This window comes from Acanthopagrus latus, chromosome 7 (assembly GCF_904848185.1).
Source record: "Acanthopagrus latus isolate v.2019 chromosome 7, fAcaLat1.1, whole genome shotgun sequence".
Lineage (NCBI taxonomy): Eukaryota > Metazoa > Chordata > Actinopteri > Spariformes > Sparidae > Acanthopagrus > Acanthopagrus latus.
This window is the reverse complement of record NC_051045.1, coordinates 28,302,262-28,325,226: the sequence shown is the minus strand read 5'-3', so window position 1 is coordinate 28,325,226 and position 22,965 is coordinate 28,302,262. Positions and strand designations below refer to the sequence as shown.

General features: G+C 39.6%; 2 protein-coding genes across 7 annotated transcripts in view; both read right to left on the bottom strand.

The window, feature by feature from the left end:
• The window catches only part of prkcz (protein kinase C, zeta), a 172,298-nt gene extending 163,606 nt beyond the window's left edge, over positions 1–8,692 (bottom strand). Inside the window, exon 1 of one of the 2 annotated variants that reach the window (XM_037104253.1) lies at positions 8,385–8,692. In XM_037104253.1, coding sequence (XP_036960148.1) covers positions 8,385–8,461 — 77 coding nt within the window. In that variant the 5' untranslated portion in view covers positions 8,462–8,692. Of the gene's footprint in view, positions 1–7,054; positions 7,154–8,384 lie in introns of those variants that run through there. The other variant, XM_037104254.1, reaches the window with a different exon arrangement.
• Positions 8,693–8,936: 244 nt separating this feature from the next.
• On the bottom strand, positions 8,937–22,218 carry LOC119022867 (tumor necrosis factor receptor superfamily member 14-like). 5 transcript variants are annotated; one of them, XM_037104265.1, is made up of 8 exons: positions 22,051–22,218; positions 21,850–21,942; positions 20,741–20,866; positions 16,658–16,816; positions 16,227–16,311; positions 15,876–16,009; positions 13,072–13,095; positions 8,937–9,517 (listed from the first exon to the last, which is right to left on the bottom strand). In XM_037104265.1, the coding sequence occupies exons 1-8, from the start codon at positions 22,073–22,075 to the stop codon at positions 9,429–9,431; spliced, it is 735 nt and encodes a 244-aa protein (XP_036960160.1). In that variant the 5' UTR covers positions 22,076–22,218; the 3' UTR covers positions 8,937–9,428. The 5 variants fall into 5 exon arrangements, with proteins under 5 accessions (XP_036960160.1, XP_036960161.1, XP_036960162.1 ...); XM_037104267.1 differs by lacking the exon at positions 8,937–9,517 and adding an exon at positions 11,244–11,815; XM_037104269.1 differs by lacking the exon at positions 8,937–9,517 and adding an exon at positions 11,586–12,921.
• Positions 22,219–22,965: the final 747 nt, after the last annotated feature.

The window sequence follows — 22,965 nt, the reverse complement described above, 5'->3', positions numbered from 1 at the left end:
CTTTGGTTTACTAAGACACATTCTGTATCAAACGAACATTCCAGGGTGGAAAAAGGAGAGTCAACAAGACTTACAGTGTTTGCTGCCATCCTGACACAGAGCTCCAGGGTTTTTTCTCTTCAAATGTTCGTTCTTTGCTGTCGTACTTGTGTTGTACGCCAATTTGAATTTTGCATAGTCTGCAAACTACCACATCACTAGAAGGGTTAGAGTGAAAAATTCCAACTCTTTTGAAGACTGTGTGCGTGACTTTTTTTTGGTATTTGTTGAGCCTCAGTGCTCGATCTGCTGTTGCTGCATGCCGCCGCCATTGTTGTTATGTTCAGCCTCCATGGTTCCTACCACTATTATTTGCTGTTTGGGACGACGCGTAGATGCAAATTAATCAAGCCGATGAATCGCTGTCCCAGCCCAAACTTTTAATAATACCAAATCAATACTTTTTAAAGAAGTGATGACGCTTTATCAACTTCCTTAGGAAGGAATTTGGGATACAGTCAGTTTAACCACCTTTTATAACTGGACACAGTGTTGGAGCTGGAGCCACATTCATTCCCATGAAAGCTGCTCAGTGGTGGTTTGAAGCCAAAAAAGCTCAACTTCCTGGGTATGAAAAGACCCGGATCACTGACCGAGCTGGCAAACTACCGGATTACTAAAATAATTTAATCATGCAGCTCTTCCAGACTTTCCAAAAGTTATTGGACCGAATTGCTCAAATTATGACAGTGAAATTAGTCGTTTTGCAGAGGTTGTGACACTCAATCATTTATCAACCATTTTTTACAAATGCTTATTTCATAATGAGTCTATTGTTGATTCTCTTCTGTTACAACTGTCTCCAGCACATTTGTAACATGGAAAAATGTACAACATAACATTTTCACAGGCAGGCTGCTTTTCTTGTGGGAGGTGGGAATGGGGTCCATAGGCGAATTTCAGCAAGTTGACGGGCATCTAAAAAAACCTGTGTAGTCCCGCTCATTTTGGTGGAAAAGCAGTATTAGAAGAACACTGAAAAGAATACATTTGCAAGACAGGGCAGAAGGCTTCACTAGTTAATACCATAAACAGAGACTTTGCACTGACACTGATGCTGTAAACTAGACAGTGGCAGCACAAAGTTTACCATTCCTCTGTTGCTGAACGCTGAAAAGGAACAGAAAGCACCAATGGTTGTACTTGAAATCAGTACGGGCCTTCAAATACTCTAATCAGCTCTGTTAAATTAAATAAGGGTGTGCCTGTTCAGTTTTCAACACCAACAGGGACGAGGGGTGTGTGTGTGTGTGTGTGTGTGTGTGTGTGTGTGTGTGTGTGTGTGTGTGTGTGTGTGTGGCCAAGTGTTTATGGCCAGTGTTTGCTGGACCCTGACAAGGTGGAGCAGAGACAGCTTGTTTCCCAGCAGGCATTGCTCAACACAATCAGTGTGGAATGACGTCACACACACACACACACAAGGAGGATAGAGTTATGACTATACGTATATCAATTTAGAAGTGGTTCAGTAAACTGTGATGTGATTTATGTGATGTCTATATAAGTCTTTAGTATTGGTAGTTTTTTAGTGTGCTTTGGGTTCTATTCTCTTATTTTATTTTATTGTTATACTTTTTTTCAAATTGAATCAATACTACCCTAAACCAAAACCTGAATGATGTGGAAATAACATTTTAATGTATGACCCTAACAATTCTTGGGGTGCCTGACTTTCCTGTATTATTTTTTCCTTCCCTATTCTATTAGTGAGCATCAAGTGCCATATATAATTGGATTCTTAAGATTGAACCTTCAGATTCAGTCTGAAATTAAAGTCACAATTTTACATAATGCTTTATTGGAGAAGAATGGATGAATTACCAGCACTGTTTTAAAAAATGCTGGTCAAAATTTGGTGTTTTCTTCTTTTTTTTTTACTGTGAACTCATACATTATTATTAATATTATCATTATCATTATTATTATCATAATAAAAAGATACACTGAGAAATGCTTCTAAATCTAAACTTTCCTAAGGTTTCACTCAAGCGTGTCCTGGGTCTTCCTCAGGGTCTCTTCCCGACAGGACATGCCAGGAACACCTCCCCTGAGAGAGGCGTCCTGGGGGCATCTGATGCAGATGCCCAAGCCACCTCAGCTGGCTCCTTTAGATGTGGAAGAGCAGCGGCTCAACTTCAAGCTCTTCCCGGGTGACAAAGCTCCTCACCCTAAGGGAGCATCCCCCCACCCTGCGGAGGAAACTTATTTCAGCCACTTGTATCCGGGATCTTATTCTTTCGGTCACGACCCAAAGTTCATGGCCATAGGTTAGGGTAATCGCCTTTCGGCTCAGCTCTCTCTTCACCATGACAGACCGATATAACCACCACATTACTGCGGCTACTGCACCGATCTACCTGTCAATCTCGCGCTCCAGCCTTCCCTCACTTGTGAACAAGATCCCAAGAAACTTAAACTCCTCCACTTGAGGCAGGAGCTCTCCTCAAACCCGGAGGGAGCAGGCCACCTTTTTCCGAGAATCATGGGCTCGGACTTGGAGGTGCTGATTCTCATCCCAGCCGCTTCACACTCGGCTGAAAACAAGCTAAGTAGCTTGGCTAGTCATTGCTCATTGGCTCAGAGGAATAAACTATGCTACTACAAATAAATGCTGCAGACCACAATGGCATGATCATGTTTACTACAAAACCCCTGAAAGCCCAACAAGACATGTGTGATACCAATGAAAGTCTCTGAAACAAGTATTAACACTATAAAGCAGGGGTGTCAAACTGATCCAGTAAAGGGCCATGTGGCTGCAGGTTTTCATTCCAACCAAGCAAGAACACGCCTGATTTGGATCAGCCAACCAATCAGCCAACCAAGCAAGAACACACCTGATTTGGATCAGGTGTGTTCTTGCTTGGTTGGAATGAAAACCTGCAGCCACATGGCCCTTTACTGGATCAGTTTGACACCCCTGCTATAAAGGATCAGCAGTTCAAAACTTATTAGACATTTTAGAACAATAGCTATTTTGTAGCTTTGTGGCTTACTAGGTTTTTAAGGGTTAACATACATAACACATGCGTATGAAGGGTCTTCTACATCATGTTCTTCTACATGACTGGCTGACCTTTGCAATATTTGCTTAGTTTATACATTCACGAGTGCACTGCACACTGAGGGATTGGTCATGAACAAGAGCATAAAACTTACTATCAACACGTTGATCTTTGATCCCTCTAATCCAAGGAATACTGTCACCTTGAGCTTAAATGCTGTACAAAATGTCACTGTGTGGTGGTTATTTGGTAAACTACACCGTGTTTCCACCTACTACAACTGACAAACCAACCCAGTCAAGTTTCCACCTTCTTCCAGTTCCTCCAGTTCTGGAAAACTGGGCCCAGTCATAGTCCGTTCCCCACAAGGTCTGAGAGTAAACTCCTCTGTTAAAGGCTTTAGCAGTTTATGAGGATATCTCAGCAATGATAATGGATGACAGAGGGACTGTCTCTGCTGATATGTATCTATCTACTACAACTACTAATCTGTGAATGTGGGCTATGAAAAACACAGTCCTCAGAACACCTACTATTGATGTATCTGTCCATTAAAAGGAAACATGGCCATGTGTCCTGACCATTAGACCGTGCCTTCAACCCAACCCAACATACAGCCTGAACAATCTACTAGATTAATTTAAGAACATTCACTCTAAATCATGTCACTATGACAGGTGAAAAACCTCTTGTCAACCACTCAACCTACAAGTTCTGATAGCAGCTGCCATGAACAAAGTCCATCAGGAGCAATACAGTGCCATGTGGTATTTCAGTGCTCAGCCATTCATGCATACATTCAAACACCAATGACAGCCATCATGAGCGATCTGGCATTCAGTACCTAACCCACTTGAAAGGACACTCCCTGGCTGTAGCCAGGGATCAAACCACCAACCTTCCAATTGGTAGATAACCTGCTCTCCTCCTGAACCAGAACCACAAAACCTTCGCTCCCCTATGCATGAAAGAGCAGGACACAATTCAGCACACTGTTATTTTGAGCTATGAGGTCCTGTAAGCATGCTACTGGATTAATCAACTATTGAACAAGGTGGCTTTTCATTTTCAGGCTTCAAAATTTTAGTCTGTTGAACCTTTTCTGATCTCTTAATCAGCCAGTGTATGCCAGTCTCGGTATAATGTGGACCCTGTTACTGTTAATCCAGCATGACTCCAGAAGCTATTCTACAGCAACATTCATTCTGCTGAATGAATGTCAGCTAACTAGTTCAGTGTCAGTAGACTTGTCCATGTTTGCCATTGGTCATATGCTGCAGATACCTCCTGTTTTAGGTGAACAAGCTAATGGCTAGACAAAGAAAACCTGGGTGGACTTCCAGTTGATTTTTACATTTATTTTTTTTTAAAGCACAGGTTGCTATGCCATTTTTAGACTAGACTTTTATGCAATATAATATCTGACCTTTGTTCACAATGTACCACACTACGTTGTCAAATTTAAAACATTTATTAACAACTTCAGTGAAAGAGAAGGGGGTTTAAGTTCTGTCGATGGTTCTCCTGCATCGTACATACGTGCGGACAGTCAATAAATGGGAGAGGAAGGAGAAGCAGGAGTAGCAGGAGTAGCGACTAAGGGTGTCACGATTTTGATTTTAGATCGAAATCTTGAACTTTGAATTAAATAATGGGATTGTCGATGCTGCCACGCCCCCCATGTCACGTCCGGTCAGCTTGCCAAGTTGAAAAAAAAAGAGCTGCGAGTTAACCTCCTCTAATTTAGATACTAGCTAAGCCAGTAGCTATTAGCTACAGCCAGCAAAACGATAGCATGGTGTTAGACCATTTGTGTTCAGCTCCTGGACCGTGGTTGGGAAGCACAGGGGAGATAATTTCCTCCAGGGCCAAAGTTTGTGTTTATCTTTGGGGTGAACCCCTTTCACGTGTTAAGCTGGTCAGGAAATAATACTAGGGAGCTTTGCTGTATCTCGAGGAGTCGTCGCCTTTATTCACAGCCAAACAGCAGCCTATATTGTACACTTTATCAATACTACTGCTACTCCTTTCGCTTCTCCTTCGTCTCCCATTCATTCACTAGTATCCACAGGTACGCACGCTCCCTCACTCTCGCTCTCCCACTCACACCCTACACACTTTAAGCACACACACCTCACGCACCGCCCTATTCCTGAAAGGGGCTACGCCACTCTTACAACAATGGCAACTGCAGACGCAGGAGACCCATCAACAGAACTTGAACCCCCTCCTCTTTCACAAAGAGGTTGCCGGTGTGGAAGTATTTTGGATTTCCAGTGAGTTATGTTGACAACGTTAATGTTGTCAACAAAAAAGCCAGTTTAAAAGCTCTGCAGAAACTAGATGGCAGGTTATTTTGTTCAAGTTTCCATTGGACTAAAGATATAACTTAATGTTATGTTATGTTGGTGATAAATATCTTAAATTTGACAATGTAGTGTGGTACATAGCGAATAAAGGTCAGATTATTTAATACAGAATTGTATATCCTACAAAGCTTTGCTTTAATTGTCCACATTAATGCACGCACACTGGCTTTCCTCACCTTTCTGTTTCTGTCCCCAGTATGTGTCAGCTCTGCTGACTTTCTATGTCAGTAGTATGTTCTACAAAACTTCCCAAAAAAGCACACCTCACCTTTTTAGATTGTTCCACCCCTGATTTTGTTTCCTTATCAGCAGGTGAGCTACACAAGGCGGCAGTTTGTTGTTAATCAATCTAAATTATTGTAACCAACATGGTACCAAATGACATCACTATAATAAGGCGCACTTACAGGCGTGTACGAAATAATGACATAAGTAAGCTTACATTACTTAGGAGAGGTTGCATAATACTCACTGCATTTACAGGAGGGATGTTATACCAGAGGGTGTCTCTTTTTTGGCGAAGATGTGTGAATGTCAGTGTGCAGGAGGGGAAGACAAAAGGCACACTGACCATTTATCAAATGATTATGGATGGCTTGGTTCTCATGGACAGCTAAATCAATGCATTTACTAAAATTACCTCATTGCAGTTGCATGTCTATGCACACCAGTCAAGATGCTGTTACAGAGGTGTGGCTCTGAATAATGGCCAGAACACTTTTTGCACAATACAATGACATAACAGTGCATATCAGACCTGTTTGATATCCAGTGTCATAACTTTATAATTGTATCCTGTTCATTGTAGCTTTGTGGATTCTTGAAATGTGGTTTGTGAGATTACACTGACCTTGACCTCTGACCTTTGGTCACCAAATTATAAATAGTTCATCCTTGAGTCATAGTGGACATTTGTCCCTAATGTGAAAAAAGTCCTTAAGGCATTTCTGTGACATGTTGTTCAAAAGAATGGGTCACCATGTGGTCACAATGACCTTGATTGACTTTTGAGCTTTTGCCAACAAATATCGGATCAGTCATCTTTCAATCCAACTAGACATTTTTACCAAATGTGAAGAAATTCCCTCAAAGCATTCTTGAGATATTGAAAACAACCCGAAAACACAATGCATGTGACCCTGACTGTTGACGGCACAGAGACATAAAAATTGCTAGAATGGGTCACCAAATATACCTGGGCTGCCCACCCAAGTAAAGTCTGGTAAAAGTGTATACATGAAGACCCATGGATCCGTCCATTTGTCTGGATCCGCACCAAAAGTGGGGTCTATTCTGGGCTCCTCCATCCAACTTTATTGGAAATCTGTTCAGTAGTTTTTGTGTAATCCTGCTGACAAACCAACCAACCACATACAAAGGTACTACATCAACTTCTGTCAAAGTTGTATAATTGTATAGGTTAGTCATTATCTGAATTGAAAGTGACAAATTGGGATAAAGACCACCACCACCACAAGTCCAGTGCTTGCAAGAAGGAGCCTGTCTGTGATGTAGAAGTCACAGAAACATGTAATCGTATTATTGATGTATTCAGTGTAATACATATTCAAAAACAGTGACAAAGGCCATTCATTATTTTCATTGCCATCTTAATATACTGAAGAGAGGTGCACTACTTACTGCATGACCTAAACACAGGCAGAGCTGTCAACCAAAGAACATGTCCAGTGATGAGTATCAGCTTCACATACATCAGGCCTATGTTTGGGATACACAGTGTCGCAGAAGCTGAGCCAGTGGAAAAAGGAATTGATGATATAAATCGCTGCCATTATCAAGGACCTCATGAACTTTTAGTAGCATTATTACAGTAGCTTCAGTCAGAATGAGGAAGGTTCTTTTTATCAACACAAATAAAGTGACATTTAAAACACACTGCAGACTAAAGCAAAAGATAAAAGATGGTGGATGACAGCAGCGGGGCACTTTTTCACGCCCACGATTGTAAAGACATATTTCTCAAAAAACAGGGTTCTCCCCAGACAGTGGAATAACGGCACTGCGCCGCTATACTGCTAGCTCAGCGTCACAAATTAAGTGTGTTTATTTCCAATTTTCATTTGATGTCAGACAGAAGATGTCTCTGTAAGTGGTAGTTTTAGAGAAGACTGAAGACTGAAGTTGCAGGACATGGCCTCCATTAGTACTTAAAAGAGTAAACATGCTAGAGCTTCCTCCTCCATCCCCCTGGCGTTGCGCATCACTGACAGTGAAATTTGAAAACAGCACCAATATACTAAAAATTTCTGGGGAGAATCCTGAAAGAGTAAAAGAAATATCAGGTCATCTTGGCCTATTTAAGTGTAAATACATAATATTATGTATCTATTTTAATAAATTTAATAAATATATTTGTTGGGTATAACAACAACTCAGATATAGTCCAAAAGGATCTGTTCTCAGAGTAAAATAAGGTCCCAGAACCCTGTTTGAAGCTAGAAAGGTAAAACAGTTGGTCAGTTTCTTTTTCTTTTTTTTTCAGATTTGTCTTTAAGGGTTTTTATAGTTTGTTTAGGCATGAAAATATCAGTCAATGTTAAAGATAACTTCCCTAAAAACAACATTCTGCACCCTTAATTGCATTAACAACATAACCTAGTTACCACCAGATTTCAGGAGCTCTAGGACACCTCAGGAGGGGACACCCACACGGCACTAATGCTAATAAAATAACACAATCACGGCAATATTCAATAATCCTTAACTGGTAGGAATGCTTCTGAAACATTCTGCAGTTATTGTCATTTATAATATTTTGATTATGCCCAGGTGACTTTGATACTGGACAGGTGTACAGGTGTGCAATGCCACTCCTAGCTTATCTATGTTGAAACCTCAAGACGACCCGAACTACTGACCCGTTACACCACCACCAGTCTACATTCAACAGGTGTCTGCCCCTGTTACAGCCAACCACCTGACTACTCACTGCTGACTAGCTGCTACTTACCCACAGTAGTGTGCTTTAATTTTCACCAACTCCGAGTCCAAGTCCATTATGGATCCGTTTGACGTTAGCGTATGCATTGAACTGTTAAGTGTATCTCCCAAGTAGCCCAACGGTAACGGGACTGGCCCAGATTAGCAGTGTCATCCGGTCACATCAGAGGATAAAAGTTTACCGCCAGAGGTGACGTCTGGTCCAACACTCCCGAAGGAAAACTTGTAGAGGTACTCTGAAGTTTCTTTCGTTTAGACGACATTAGAGGCTTCTCTGGCGGAGGACTTAATCAAGTGACCCGGTTAACATTACCGTTTCCGGTTTCACGTCTCAAAATAAAACACATGCTGACAAAAGTACGATGCAATGGGATTCGGTTGAGAGAAGGGCTTTTATTTTGAAACTTAAACTTCATAACAACTGATCCCGAGAGAGCGAGCTCTGGCTGGCTTGACACCGTTTCTTGGCTCACTATGGTTACCGAGTCCAGATTCTCCAGTCCCCTTCCTTCTAACGGGGCCTGTTGACTGCCCCGGGCCAGAAGTGTGTGGTACTCAGGGAAGGGACTCGGCACCGATACTGGTCAGTCCAGACTGAGTTTATGACAAGCTTTTAATGATGGTTTTATGATAGTATATTTCCTACAGTCTCTGATATCCTCACATAGGTCTCGTGTACTCACTGATGACTCCTCATGACCTTCTTCATGGTAGTATCTCTCTCAGTGTAGTCTCCTTGTCATGTAAGTCTTTTCATTCCCCTCAGCAAGATTTCACAGTTTTTGAACAACTATCAACAATTATTGAAAAGCCTGAATGTAAAAATGTATATCAGTGTGCTGTAGGAGAAGATACCTCAAGAATAGACAATGAACACAGTATATTTCATGGACAAGGTGGTCGAGGCCTCAACTACCAGAAAGCAGCTGTCAAGCGCCACCTGCTGGTTGACTGATCAACAACAAGGCATTGGACTTGGCATTTCCAGTCTCCAGTCAAATGCCCAATTTCAGGGCACAGCAATTTGGGGTTCAATATCTTGCTCAAGGACACTTCATCTTGCAGCCAGGGGATCGAAACAGCAGCCTTCCGATTGCTGGACGACCCACTCCACCTCCTGAGCCACAGTCACCCCACTAATGCCTCCAGAAAGACAAAACAAAGATTATGATTGGTTCCAATGCACAAAATCTTCATCAACCATCGGTTAGAAATCCTCAGGCTCTGAAGTAGTGCATCACACATTTACATTTGTTTTGACTTTCTTGAACAACTAAATGTTTTTAAAATGAAAATGTGACATTGTTTTTGCCAATAATATTATTTGCTGACAGGAATAAAAAATAAAAAAAAACAATCATGAAACGTAGTCAAGTTGAAAATGAAAAAACAACAGATTTTGTTGAGGTAATATGTTTCACTTAGATTTCAGATTGAATGCTAGCCTGCTTCAGTTGCTGCTGCATATGTTGCATTCAGCCCTCAAACAAGTTTGTCGTGGACATGGACATCAGGGAACATGATCACAGGAGTGGAATAGGTTTTTAAGCTGATTTACTGACCTGTCAGTCTTCTTAGTAGCTTTATGATTATTATTTTGGTTCTTGAAAATCAGCATCACAGGTCACAAGTATCTGCTGGCGTCTGACAACAAGTGCATCTGTTGCCATACGACTAGCTTCTCTCCTCGGGCTGTGAGACTTGTATGCATATGTGTAGTTTAATGACTTTAAGACCACCTGTTTGTTCATATTATGTTTAATTTTTAATCTTTGTACATGTAGTTTGTTCACTACAGCAGCGCTTTAGTCTGTCTGTGAAGTATTTGATGGCCTTGACAGCGGAAATGCTTTTTTAAAAATGAAAATAAAAGACAGGGGGCACGCTGACTCTTTCAGCTCAGCAGCCACAGTAAAGCGCTTTAGGAGGATCTGCAGGTAACATTCCATTCTGCCTGTTTCTTCCTACAGTTCATGTGTCACTATAATGACTGAAAATAATAATTTATCTCATTATATAAATTATTCACAAAAAAACAGTTTCATACGGTTTTATTTTCTTTATATGTGGTGGACCCTGCCACCGTTCTAGCTTCAAACAGTGTTCTTGAACCATATTTTAAATTCATTTCTAGAAAATATAAATATTTCTGAGTTTGTTATTACCTCATTACCTACATAGTGCTCCCCTAAATAGCTTTTATGAAATGACTAAGTCATTCAATGTCAACGATTTGGACCACTAGATGTCAGGAGTGCACAGTATCAAAATGGTCTGATATCCATATCCAGCTTGGCGGAATGAAAATGTGTTCCTGGAGACACTTACAGTAGCATGAACTACCACAGAAGCAGTTTTGATGTGTGTTGTCATGTCTGTCTGAGGACAGACTTTGGTCATCGGGATTAACATGACCACTGTGTAAGGTGCACTCACAACACTTCACAGGTGTGCAGTTCAGATCACAATGGAGGCCGAGGGCAGACATGGATGTGGTCTGACTTAAGAGTTCTTATGTAATGATAATGATGACTGAGAATTATTAGCTGTCATTATCTGAATCATTCTGACAGAAAGATGTATTTATAGAGTTATTGGGGAACTAAAATGTTAAAATACAAGAATACAAGCAGCAACTAATTAAGTTCTAGCAAAGGCTTTGATCTGGCAGTGGAAGGTTGTGACTCCTACATCCATGTCAGATGTTGACATTAAGGTCAAGTTCTATTTGTAACTTCACACATCTAATCCTTTTGGAGCATTTATCTGTTGTGCAGGTTTTGAGAACCTATAATCAGCAAACCTGTGTAGTTTTACTGTGATTTTGCCAGAATACCGGCTGAAGAAAGGCATCTGGCCAGAAATGTCATCATGTCTGATGGGTGTGCTGTCCTTTATTTATTTATTTTTTTTTTCAAGAGGGATTCGGCACCCAGTACTGAGGCTGTACAGTGAGTTGAGCATGTTGTCTCTCATTAGTATTTACCTACACAAACCAATGGAGAAAGAAAATGTTTGTACAGGACGACGGAAATCACATTCATTCCATCTCAGTCCAGGTCTGGGTCACGACAGATTACAGACTACAGATTTTAGTACTCTATTAAGCAGCTGTTCACGTCAACAGGATTATGTAATGTTTGCCATTTCCAGAGTAAGGGATCAACAGAGGACTTATAATGTTAATGACAAGTGAACACAAGAACTTCACTTTTTTTAAAATGGTAACATTATCTTTATGGTACAAACATCTGTATCTGTTAAGACTTAATGAACAGTAATCGATGGTAACTAGTAAAGGAAAATCATTATTAACTTAGTTAGTTAGTGCATGACATGTTCATGTGGTCAACATTATATGTCTACATGAGAAAATAAATATGTATTAACAGTGGAGCCAGGCAAGCCAAATACATGATTTGACAGATTTGTTGGTATTACCTGTAAGTAGAAAAATACATTTGAGAAAGAAAAAAAGGAGTTATAAAATACAATAAAAAATGATAAAAAACCAATCATAAATTGACGTGAGGCCTCTGGGAATTACATTATTGCAAACATGATCTTATAATTTCATATATTAAGATTTTTATTAGTTTACATAGTGATTTTGAATTGAAAACTAATTATGTTCAAAACCGAGCTTTTGTCAATGTTTACTTGATGAAAGCATATCCTGGCCTTGAAAAAGTAAGTCAGAATTTTCCAAACATTTGGGTTTTCATACAAAGCCTGAACAGTTAATGATTTACGTACACTATAAAAAACATTTTTTTTAATGGCAGACAAAGACAAAGTCCAGACTATAGTTGTTATTTCACACATGTAGCACACAACAGGAGACTCTCCATGTCAGACGAGTTCTCACGTGTTGACTAAACTCAAAAACTAATTGATAACGTAGCAGCGTGACAACTCCTTGCTAGTTAAGCAACTAAACTTTAGCACCGCTCCGTGTTTGGATCCCACCCTGAGTGGGTCACTACGCTGTCATTGGTCCGGCCTGCCCACGCTGTTTACGATAGCATTGACTGTAGAGTGTGACAACCTGTCAATAAAAATCAGCCAACACTTGTTCTCCTCTGATCTACATTGATCTGATGACATATAAAACTGTACACGGCATTGCCCCATTGTACATGTCAGATCTCATGACACCATATATTCCAACTCGGGCATTACGCTCTCAAAATTCCTGGTGAACAGGAGGTCGTGTGGCTCGGGCACCACTTGGTGATGCCTCGTCCAGCTCAGTTGTCTCCAGGATCCACTCACTTTACATGCAACTTGTATCAGACTTTCTGTTAATGTAACTTGTAAACTGTGATTTCTTGCACTTTTCTGTACATGTGACATCTATTTAATGTCTGTCCATCCTGGAAGAGGGATCCCTCCTCCTCTGTGGCTCTTCCTGAGGTTTCTTCCATTGTTTTTGTTTTTTTTAACATTGTTAAAAGGGTTTTTTTTCCATCAACGTAAATCATGGTAACACTGAGCTGCCCATCAAATTTGGTCGAGACACCAACACACACTGAGTCACCTATTCCCTGTAATGGAGACGGGGGGGGGGGGGGGGGGTTAAAAATGACATTAAAAAAAACAGGTGCAATGAGTTGTGTTGAAAATAATGTGCACAAGAACCCATCAGCATCACAAAAAAAATCAATATTCATGATAAATAAATTGATGCAATGTACCTATTTTTTTCGATGTTAGTCTGGCTGAAAAAGCAAGACACATGTTAGCTTAAAAACAAGGTGGCAGAAAATGTATGTAAATTATATAAAACCGTATCAGTCAAAAGTTTGGAAACACCTACTCATTCTTGGTTTTTCTTTATTTTTATTATCTTCTACATTGCAGACTAGAGACTTCCAAACTAAGAAGGAACATATGGAAGTATGCAGTAAACAAAAAGTGTTAAACAAACCAGAATATGATTTATATTTCATATTCTTTGTAGCCACATTTTGCTTTGATGACAGCTTTGCACACTTTGACATTCTCTCAGTTAGATTCATGAGGTTGTCACCTGGGATGGTTTTCAATGAACAGCTGCACCTTGTCAAGAGTTTAGGGTTAGGGTTAGAATCTCTTGCCTTCTTACTGTGTTTGAGACCAGCAGTTGTTGTGCAGAGCTAGGGCTGGTACTCAGTTCAATACAGTGAACAGCCTTATTCCACTACTATTCTGATCCATATTATGTCAAGAACCACTCTAACTAAGTAACTAAGCTAAGTGAAGATAAACCAAAGTCCATCATTACTTTAAGACATGAAGGTCAGTCAATCTGGAAAATATCAAGAACTTTGAATGTATCCTCAAGTGCACCAAACACTGAAAACTGTCTGTTTTCCTATTTTCAGCCCAAAACAGAGAACATGATAAACAAGGAAACTAAAACGAAATAATAAATCTAATTTACATTTTCCGTCATTGTTATACCATTTCCCATGGTACATTTCTGCTGTGTGGCCATGCTATGCAAATGCTCAATGTATGGTCTGGTATTGCTGGCCCCTAATTAGCTTTCAATAAAGCACTGGGGGAGGAAAAAAATCTCTGGACGCTACTGCGGTCAACCCAGCCATGGTTCGTGTTTGCTTGGTCAAATCAGCTGCACCTTTTTTTTCCAGTGGGCGAATCTACTAATATTTACGGAGATTGTACTGAACCTGCTCTGACTGTGGGTCAGAATGCAGTCTCACAATCAGACCCATGAAACATACCAGACTTTAACAGTTATTATTCCCGGTAATAAATTGACAGTACGTCAGAAAAAACTTCCTAGCACTTCCTAGACTACTTGTATAAATAATATGAAGTACTTTTACTGTGTACTTTTTGAGTAATCATGTGTCAAAATCCTTGACCGAGGACAAGATTAAGGATATTTCACCCAACTTTGATGTGAAATATAAAACTTTTTTTCTGTAAGTAGTCCAAGATTCATATACTGCTGAACTTAGCACTTCCTAGACTACTTGTATGAATAATATAAAGTGCTTTTACTGTGTACACATGGGGCTGAGAGGGAGGTTTTGTAATGATTATACATTCATAATACACCAATAATAACATATACTGTTAAATAATCTTGTAAATCTATCACTATGAAATCATTAGCTTTTATTAATGATTTCACAACATGATAGAAATGCAATGTACATTTCTAACGACTTGCTGTCCATGCCGGTGTTAGGAATGGGAGACCACGGTAACAAATATGTGACCTGTATAAAGGAGGTAAAGCAGGGCAATGAGGACACATTTCACAGATGCCTTTCCAGATTGCCTCTCTGTATGATTTATTTAACATCATGTATCCTAACAGTCAGAAGAAAGAATATCATTTGACCTCATCTGTGTCATCATTCCCCTGCACAGCAAGTCATTAAAAATTTACACTGCACTTCTATCATGTTGTGAAATCATTATTAATAAAAGGTGATTTCAGTGCGATAGATTTACAAGATTATTCAAAAGTATATGTTCTCTGTTTAAGATTCTGTCATAGGATTACTCGAAAAGTACACATTAAAAGTACTTCATATTATTCATACAAGTACTCTAAGAAGCGCTAAATTCAGCAGTATATGAATCTTGGACTACTTATGGAAAAAAAAATTTGTTTTGTTTTTTTCTTTTCTCTCGTCAACCTTTATTTGGAAATACGGAAGGATACCTTCATTACATCTTCAGATTATTACCGGGAATAATTACTGTAAAAGTCTGGTATGTTTAATGGGTCTGATTGTGAGACTGCAGTCTGACCCACAGTCAGAGCGGGTTCAGTACAACTACTGTAAATGTTAGTAGATTTGCGCACTGGATATAAAGGTGCGGCTTATTTGACCAAGCAAATGTGAACCACGGCTGGCTTGACCGCAGTATATTATGCAACCAGAGACTTTTTTCCCCCAATGCTTTCTTGAAAACGTAATTGGCAACCAGACATACCAGACTGTACACTGCGCATGTGCAAAGTGTGGCCACACAGCAGAAATGTACTGTGGGAAATGACATAACAGTAATGGAAAATGTAAATTAGATTCATTATTATTTTTGGTTTCCTTGTTTATTATATCTTTTGTTTTGGGTTGAAAATAGGAAAACACAATTTTTAATGTTTAGTGCATACAGAAAAACGAAATACTGACTTGTTTTTTCGTTTGCCAGATTAAAAGGAATAACTGAATGATCAGATGATACATGGACCGACCTCATGAAGCCATCTGAGAGAATGTCAAGAGTGAGCAAATCTGTCATCAAAGGAAAAGGTGGCTACTTTAAAGAATCTAAAATATGAATCACATTTTGGATTGTTTAACACTGTTTACTACATGATTCCATATGTGTTCCATCATTGTTTGGATGTCTTCAATATTGATCTTAAATGTAGAGGATAATTATAAAAACATTGAATGAGAAGGCATGTCCGAACTTTTGATTGGTACTGTATCTTAGGTGGTAAAATTGTGCATGCAAAACTATCACTAACCTGTGATCACTGGTGCAACAGCTATAGCTAATAAAAATACAGATATAGCACAGTAATGGTTTCTTGAAGCAGAGCCACAGACAACGTCCCTGGTCATACTTCCTTCTTTGAGTTTTACTTGAGCTTCTGAGCAACTGTTGGAAAAGAGAAGTAAAGACAAATTTAGTTCCTTTTGCGTTTCAAAGGCAAAATCAATTTGAAGTGTCAGCACAAATAAAAGTGAGCAATGACACACTCACTCACACACATTTACTCATGTGTTGTGACATTTGGTTTATCTAGAATGACACTGTTCCATGCATAAATAAAGTAGCCATTTTATACAAACAATCTGGGGAACAATGGTCTTACTTGGTCCAGGCTGTGCAGTTCACGCCATCCTTGGAAAAATAGCCCAACTTACAGGGTTCACACACTGTGTCATTTCTGCTGGTACCTTTAAAAAAAGGTAGAAATGAGATTAACACAAACACACATCCAGTGAAAATCTATCATTAATCCGACCCAAATGGAAGATGCCTTAAAGGGGAGGCTCAGCTGGTAACACAGGTGCTAGTAGGTACATGTGAGACCATAAGTATAGGCATTATCTGTAATGTACTGCACCCTTAACACCCTCACTACTGTGTACCAGAACACCAGAGAGTGGAGGGACAAAGAGTCTCATTGCCTTTCCTATTCTGGCACCAGTGATGTAGATGTGTGTATTCCTGAATATGATCAGATAGTAGTGTCCGCATGTAAACTTACTATCAGATTGGTTTAACTATTATTTTTCTTACCAGGTTCTTTTATCCTCTGACCAGCGTCACAGCGAGAATGTTTCACTGCCGTACTACATCCTGCATCTTCTGCCAAAACACTGCAATAATACCCAGGTAAAACACCACAATGTGTGTCACTAGTTGCTGTGCACTCCTTTTGGACTAACAGACCATGACCTAAAAGCAAACAGAAACACAACAGTATATTATTGTTGAATATATTGTCATACATTTCATTCCATCTTAAACACTGTTTGAAATAATTAAAGGATGTGTGAATTATTTGACTGCAAGCACACCCGAATCAAATAAATTCTGGCCCACAATCACGCAGCAGGAGCTCTTATTGGCTGAACTGTTTTTCAACGCATAGTTGGTCAATCAGAGCTCTTGTTACAATAAATGAATTGATTGAAAAACCAACAAAGACACTAGACACTGTAGTAAACTGAATAACAAACAGTCACAATTCTATTTTTATCATAAATTAATCTCTAAAAGTCAGTATATGAAAATTGACGATACTTGGTATGATTCATGATTGTTTTTAATATGATGATTTCTTTAACTAGAGCAATTCAATATTAATTACAATGGTCAATACTAATACCATATTAATTATCTATAATTAAACACTATAAAAATGTTTATTTCTGTAGGACAATTACATTTTGTCCCATATGGGGCGGGGCAGGCTCTACGCAGGGGCAAGAGGGGGCAGCGCCCCCTTAAATAAATGTCTTGTCCCCTCAAATCAAAATTTTAAAAGTTGAGAAAGAACATTTTAATATAGTCACAAAATTAAAACAGTACAATTTGACAACATTTTCTGCAGTAGCAGAAAAATCCACTGAAAAAGGAACACACATGATACAGTATCAGCTTCCCCACTACTCTCTCTGTCCCTCCGCTGTGCGTGTATTCACAGGCTGCGCAGCGCACACACACTCACACACAGACACACACACTCACACACACACACAGACACACACAGACACAAACAGTCACACACTTGCACACACACACACACCCCTCCCCTCAGTAAACATCCTATTACTGTTGCAGTATGCAAATGAGCCAAGACTTAGCCTGACAGTGTAGTGTCAGGTTTCACTTCAGCCACGGAGCAGGAAGACAAGAAGCAGCGGTGTCACAAGCACATAGATGAGTGCCCACATCCACTGCATGTGACCAACTGAAGACAAATATTCCATGTCCAGGGGTGGGCTGGCCATAGGGAGGTTCGGGAGTGTTCCCGAACGGACTGTCTGTTCCAGGCCAAACCGGCTGGTGGTCAGAACGTTTTTTTTACCCCATTAAACAGCTGCAGGTGGCACAGAGTGGAACGTCAGGCTGGGTCGATCTAATATTTTGCATATTAAGGGGGGATATGAGCGGCCCCTCTCAACTTGCTAAAAAGAAAGAAGCGCAGAAAGAGGGGTGGAGCAGAAAAATTAAGGGCCAAAAAAAAGGTTAATACTGGATGCAGCCAAATGCGTGAAATTAACAGAGCTTTAAGTGGTGAAGGGGCGAAGGTCAGTGCAGCTACAGTCAGCCAGGACAGTGAAGACATGGGACCCAGCAGCAGACCCAATGCCGGTATGTCGGGCTGCGACAGGTCAGGTTGTGATTTTCAGGCCCGTTGAGAAATCTACTTTGTGTTTTTGGATATGTTCAGGGCACACAGAACTAAGCTTGCCACAATTTGTGAGATCGGCGTAATGTCTTAATTCACCAATCCAGTCAATGACATCATTGTCATGTTGAAACTTTTTGCAGATGCTACCATTGCATAGATTGTAGATGGCTTGTATGTTATCTGTCTCATTTACTCTGAAGAAGTTCCATGGCACTGACATGTTTGTTTGCTAGTGATGATGTTGCTAGCTAATGATTCAAGATTCAAAAAACGTAATTGTCCATCACATAGCAACAGGGCTCAAAACATAAACGCCACAAAGACATGAAACACATTTAAACCAATGAGACGTGTCTGTTTTGCTTTTAACACACAAACAAACGAAGCAAAACAAACACATCTCATTGGTTTAAATGTGTTTTATGTCTTTGTGGCATTTATGTTTTTATGTGGCATGATGTTTTTGTTTTTTCTGAAATTCCTGCTATGAATCTTGTTCTCTTCATACATTCATGGTACGATGCCTTGTGGAGCGCGGAATATGGTAGTTATGTTCTAAAACTAAATGTTACTTTTTGTAAGTGTTTTTAGTGTGGCGATTCATAACATTGTGGCTTTTGTTATGTTGGTAATTGTCATGTAACAGTTCATGACACCAGCTGTTTTATGCCCCGTTGAAATGTACTCTGCTGAAGTGACTTTGCTGAAGTGACTTTCTCCATTCTATAAGGTCTTCATATCAGGGGTGGCTGTAGCTCAGCGGGTAGAGCAGGTCGACTAGTTCACTGGTTCAAATCCCGGCTCTGGGCAGGTGTTGAAAAGCTGCATGTTGCATGTTGAAGTGTCCTTGAGTGAGTGCTCAGTGCTCTCCTGTGATGAGCTGGCGACTTGTCCAGGGAATACCCTGCCCTCACCCTGAGACAAGGCTGGGATTGGCTCCAGCAGCAACACCCCATGACCCCTTGGAAAGGGATAAGCGATCTTCATATCAGACAATATATATGCTGATATTAATATATCTGTGATATGCTAATATTGGCCAATAAAATTGGCCTCCAAATAAAATGGTTCTACTATTTTGCACAATGTTCATTTGTGTCCTTCAAGGCATTTAAGATGGTAAAAAACTCCAAGGGGTCATGTAACTTAAAATGACCCTGCTTTAAGTGTGTTGTGAGAAACATGAGAAAACCCTGCCTGAATCAGTCCACTGCTACAATTTAAAGGTGTATCTCATTACTTCAATACAGTTATAAAAAGACAATTGCAGTAGGTAGAGAAGGAAGATAACTAGATAAAATAGAATTGTGGAATTAGAAATGCCACAGTTTTGGTTAAGGTGTCCTGCAACAATGTCCTTTGGGAGGTGTACATAGGTGTGTCGGGGCGTGTGTCGTGCTGCCATCGGGCCATATATAATTGTGGGCCACAATAAGTGAAAATAAGCTCAACTCTTTCCATGGTCGGTTTAGGTATTTATTTGCCAACTTTCAAAGCACCAACTATATTAGCCTTGTTATCACAAGCAAGATACCAGAACAACATCGCTGAAATGGGCCATATTTCTTCCCCAAAATATGTATTTAAAAAATATTTAAAACACATTGTTTCAAAAGGTCTTGGTCCCAACCTATAAATGTCTTGGTCTTATCTCGGTCTCGACCTCCAAATGTCTTGGCCTTGTCTCGGTAATGTCTTGGTCTCGGTTAGTGTGTCTTGACTACAACACTAGTTTTACCGTGTCGCACACTGTCTGACGTCACATCATCGATACCTCTCAGGTCCTACTTTCACATATAATTTATATAAATAAAATTACAAGATTTTTAGGAGATAGGCCAGCACTTACTACAAATGGAACAAAAACTCACAGTTGGATAGTGGTTCAAAAATTTAATACCTCATCATATGTCATTTAATACTTTTTAATGGCCATAATTTTTGCTAATTTCATTTACTACCTTTTAATACCTTTTACAACCCCATGGACACCCTGACAAATCCCAGCCTATGAACACATTTTCTGTAGATTATTTTGTCAGCGTATAGCCAAATTTTATGTGCATCTTGCACATGTGGTATTGACTATTATTCCGACAGGGGAAAAATAATCAATCCTACAGTGAGAAAACTTGTGGTGCCAGACCAATCCAAAACTGACATGCTTGTTAGAGGTAACTGTTTCCCCTGTCACCAGTCCTAAAGTGCAAAGTAACACCCTTTTTACACCTCTCCCAGAAAAAAAGGGGGTCATAGCTGAAAAGGGATATTCAGTGTATTCAGTGTTTTTGTGTGTGTGTGTTACTCACCTTAGCCATGTAGTCTTATCAGCACTATTACATGAATGAATTTGTGAGTGCATGTGAATGTGTATGTACTTTTACTAAAAAAATAGTTTATTTTATTTTACATATAAAATTATGTGAATGGATAGCAGAATTGTCAACTCAATCTAAACATACCTTGGTCACAGAATGTGCAGGGGAAACATTTGCTCAATCCGTTGGGTAGGTTCATAAACGTCCCATTGTCACATGGGCTGCAGCTTGTGCCTGACTGTGCTGTACAGTCTTTTCGAACAACTGTGCCTGTTGAAGACAGAAACATGCCATCATAATAACCGTTTTATCCAGCTTTGTGAGGTGTCCTTAGATGACTTAGGATGCTTATTAATTATTGGTGTTATTATTATTCACAAGTGTTTAACGTCATATAGACAGTAAGAGAACATGTTTCTCTGTACAATGAAATTCTTCCTTTGCTGTCAGGAGAATGCCAATTATGTAAAAAAAAAATATATAAAACACAAATATACAAAATAAAGCAATTTTACAAAGCAGCATGTGATCAATAAAGAAAAAAGTATACTATATAATAATATTAGTGAGTATACTATAACAATATTGTATTACAGTTGCTTGAACTTAATGAAATTCATTATTACTTTATGAGTGAATATACCCAGAAGGAATATTGCAATGTAATGTATGTGAGAGATGACACTTTCACACTCTCTTCAGCTTTTGCAAACAGTGAAGAATATAAATGATACACCAATAAGTATGCAAATGGAAGTTCCACACATACACGTGTTGCATGAGACTGGTATGTACTGGCACTCTCCTGTGGTAGATATGAGGAATTGCAAAGACAAGGTCGCATCATATATTCGATGTGAAATGTTGTTCTTTGTTACTGCATGGTTTAGTTTTCAGTATTGTGCGCAATTACAAATTTATGAAATACTAAACAAAATGCAAAAACACTGTTTTGATATATAATTGAGTGCTATTGTAACTTTTTGGAATTCAAACAGGGAGACACACCCTGTTGGATTATTATAATTAAGTGGTGCATTTAACTTAACGTTATATATGAGATAAATACATGTAAAAATGTGTGTACAAGCTGGTTACGTGGTTTGCGTCTCTTAATGTCTAAATATCAGTGATGGCTTTCTTTCCTGTACGACGACAAACAGCCCTCTCCTTATCTCAAAATGTCGGTCATGAGGGCTTAGTACATGAGGGCCGTAATTTGTCGTAGCATATCTGACTTCGAGCATTTATACCTTCCTGACATTTTGGACAGCACTGTCCATCCCTTGTCATGTATTCCTTTGGCCGACAACCCAGCGTTGGTATCGTGATGGCAGCGACGTAACCTATGAAAAGAATAGTGCATATCCGATTTAGCTCTGCTACTTAAGCTAACGTTAGCATGTGTTTGTCTATTGCGTGGTAACTTAACGTGATCAATAGGCGTTACTTACCGAGGACAATAAACGTCGAAAGCATTATAACACGGGCTATTACATTATTTTATTAGGTAAGTTTCGAAAACAAAAAGGAGAAATCATAATGCTTTAAAAAACACCAACAACGCGGAAGTTAGAGTAATGTGATGATACGCGGTTGGTGGGAACTACTTTTTCTTCCGCCTGGGTACGTGCGTAATGCGCAAGTGCAGCGGCACACCTTTCAGTCAGTCACAGACAGTCAGGCGGTCTCAGACTGTAGACGTAATGGCGAAGCGTAAACGGTGTCGTGTGTGGTGCTATTTCAGCTTCACAGACAGCCAAGATGTAGTTTGTGATGTTTGTGGAAAACTGTAAGGAGTTGTGGCAACACAACAAACCCTGTGTAACACCTCAGGTTAAACCACAACACAGAGTACGAGACATTTATGATGAGGCGGACAGAAGAGGAGAGCACAGTGTCAGGTGCTGCTGCTAGGGCAGTGCTGCAGGAAGGCACTATTTAGGTGCAGAGGAGCTTTAAGCGGCGCCACGCACTGTTGCTGGTGGAGTTGTTCAAATTAATAAATATGGTTATAAAATAAGAATCGAAATAAATACATGCTTCAACAAACAGCTGCAGCGAAAACAGCTGAGTTCAGATTGGAGTAATAATATGTGTATCACTGAGATAATCTCGCATAGGCAAAAAAGCCTAGATTTATTCAGGTAAAATTTCCTAAAGTATTGATTATTTAAAGTGGATTACATAGATTAGGTGTCATTAAATTATACAGAGTAATTGCGATAAAACAGCCATGGTGAATTTAGAAAAATATATACTAGAAAAGATGGATAAAAAAAAAAAATCTCTATAAAATATGTCTATGATGTGACCTAGACAGTTCAGAGCATCGGCTGAGTGTCTGAGGTGAGTCCTGAGCACACTGA

Excerpts from the sequence above, each read along its gene's own strand:
- LOC119022867 (XM_037104265.1), bottom strand. The coding sequence starts at position 22,075 with ATGCTTTCGACGTTTATTGTCCTCG. Across the intron at positions 20,867-21,849 it reads CTGTCCAAAATGTCAGGAAG|GCACAGTTGTTCGAAAAGAC; the intron begins GTATAAATGCTC and ends TGTCTTCAACAG. Across the intron at positions 13,096-15,875 it reads TGTTGCACCAGTGATCACAG|CCAGACTAACATCGAAAAAA; the intron begins GTTAGTGATAGT and ends TTGCTTTTTCAG.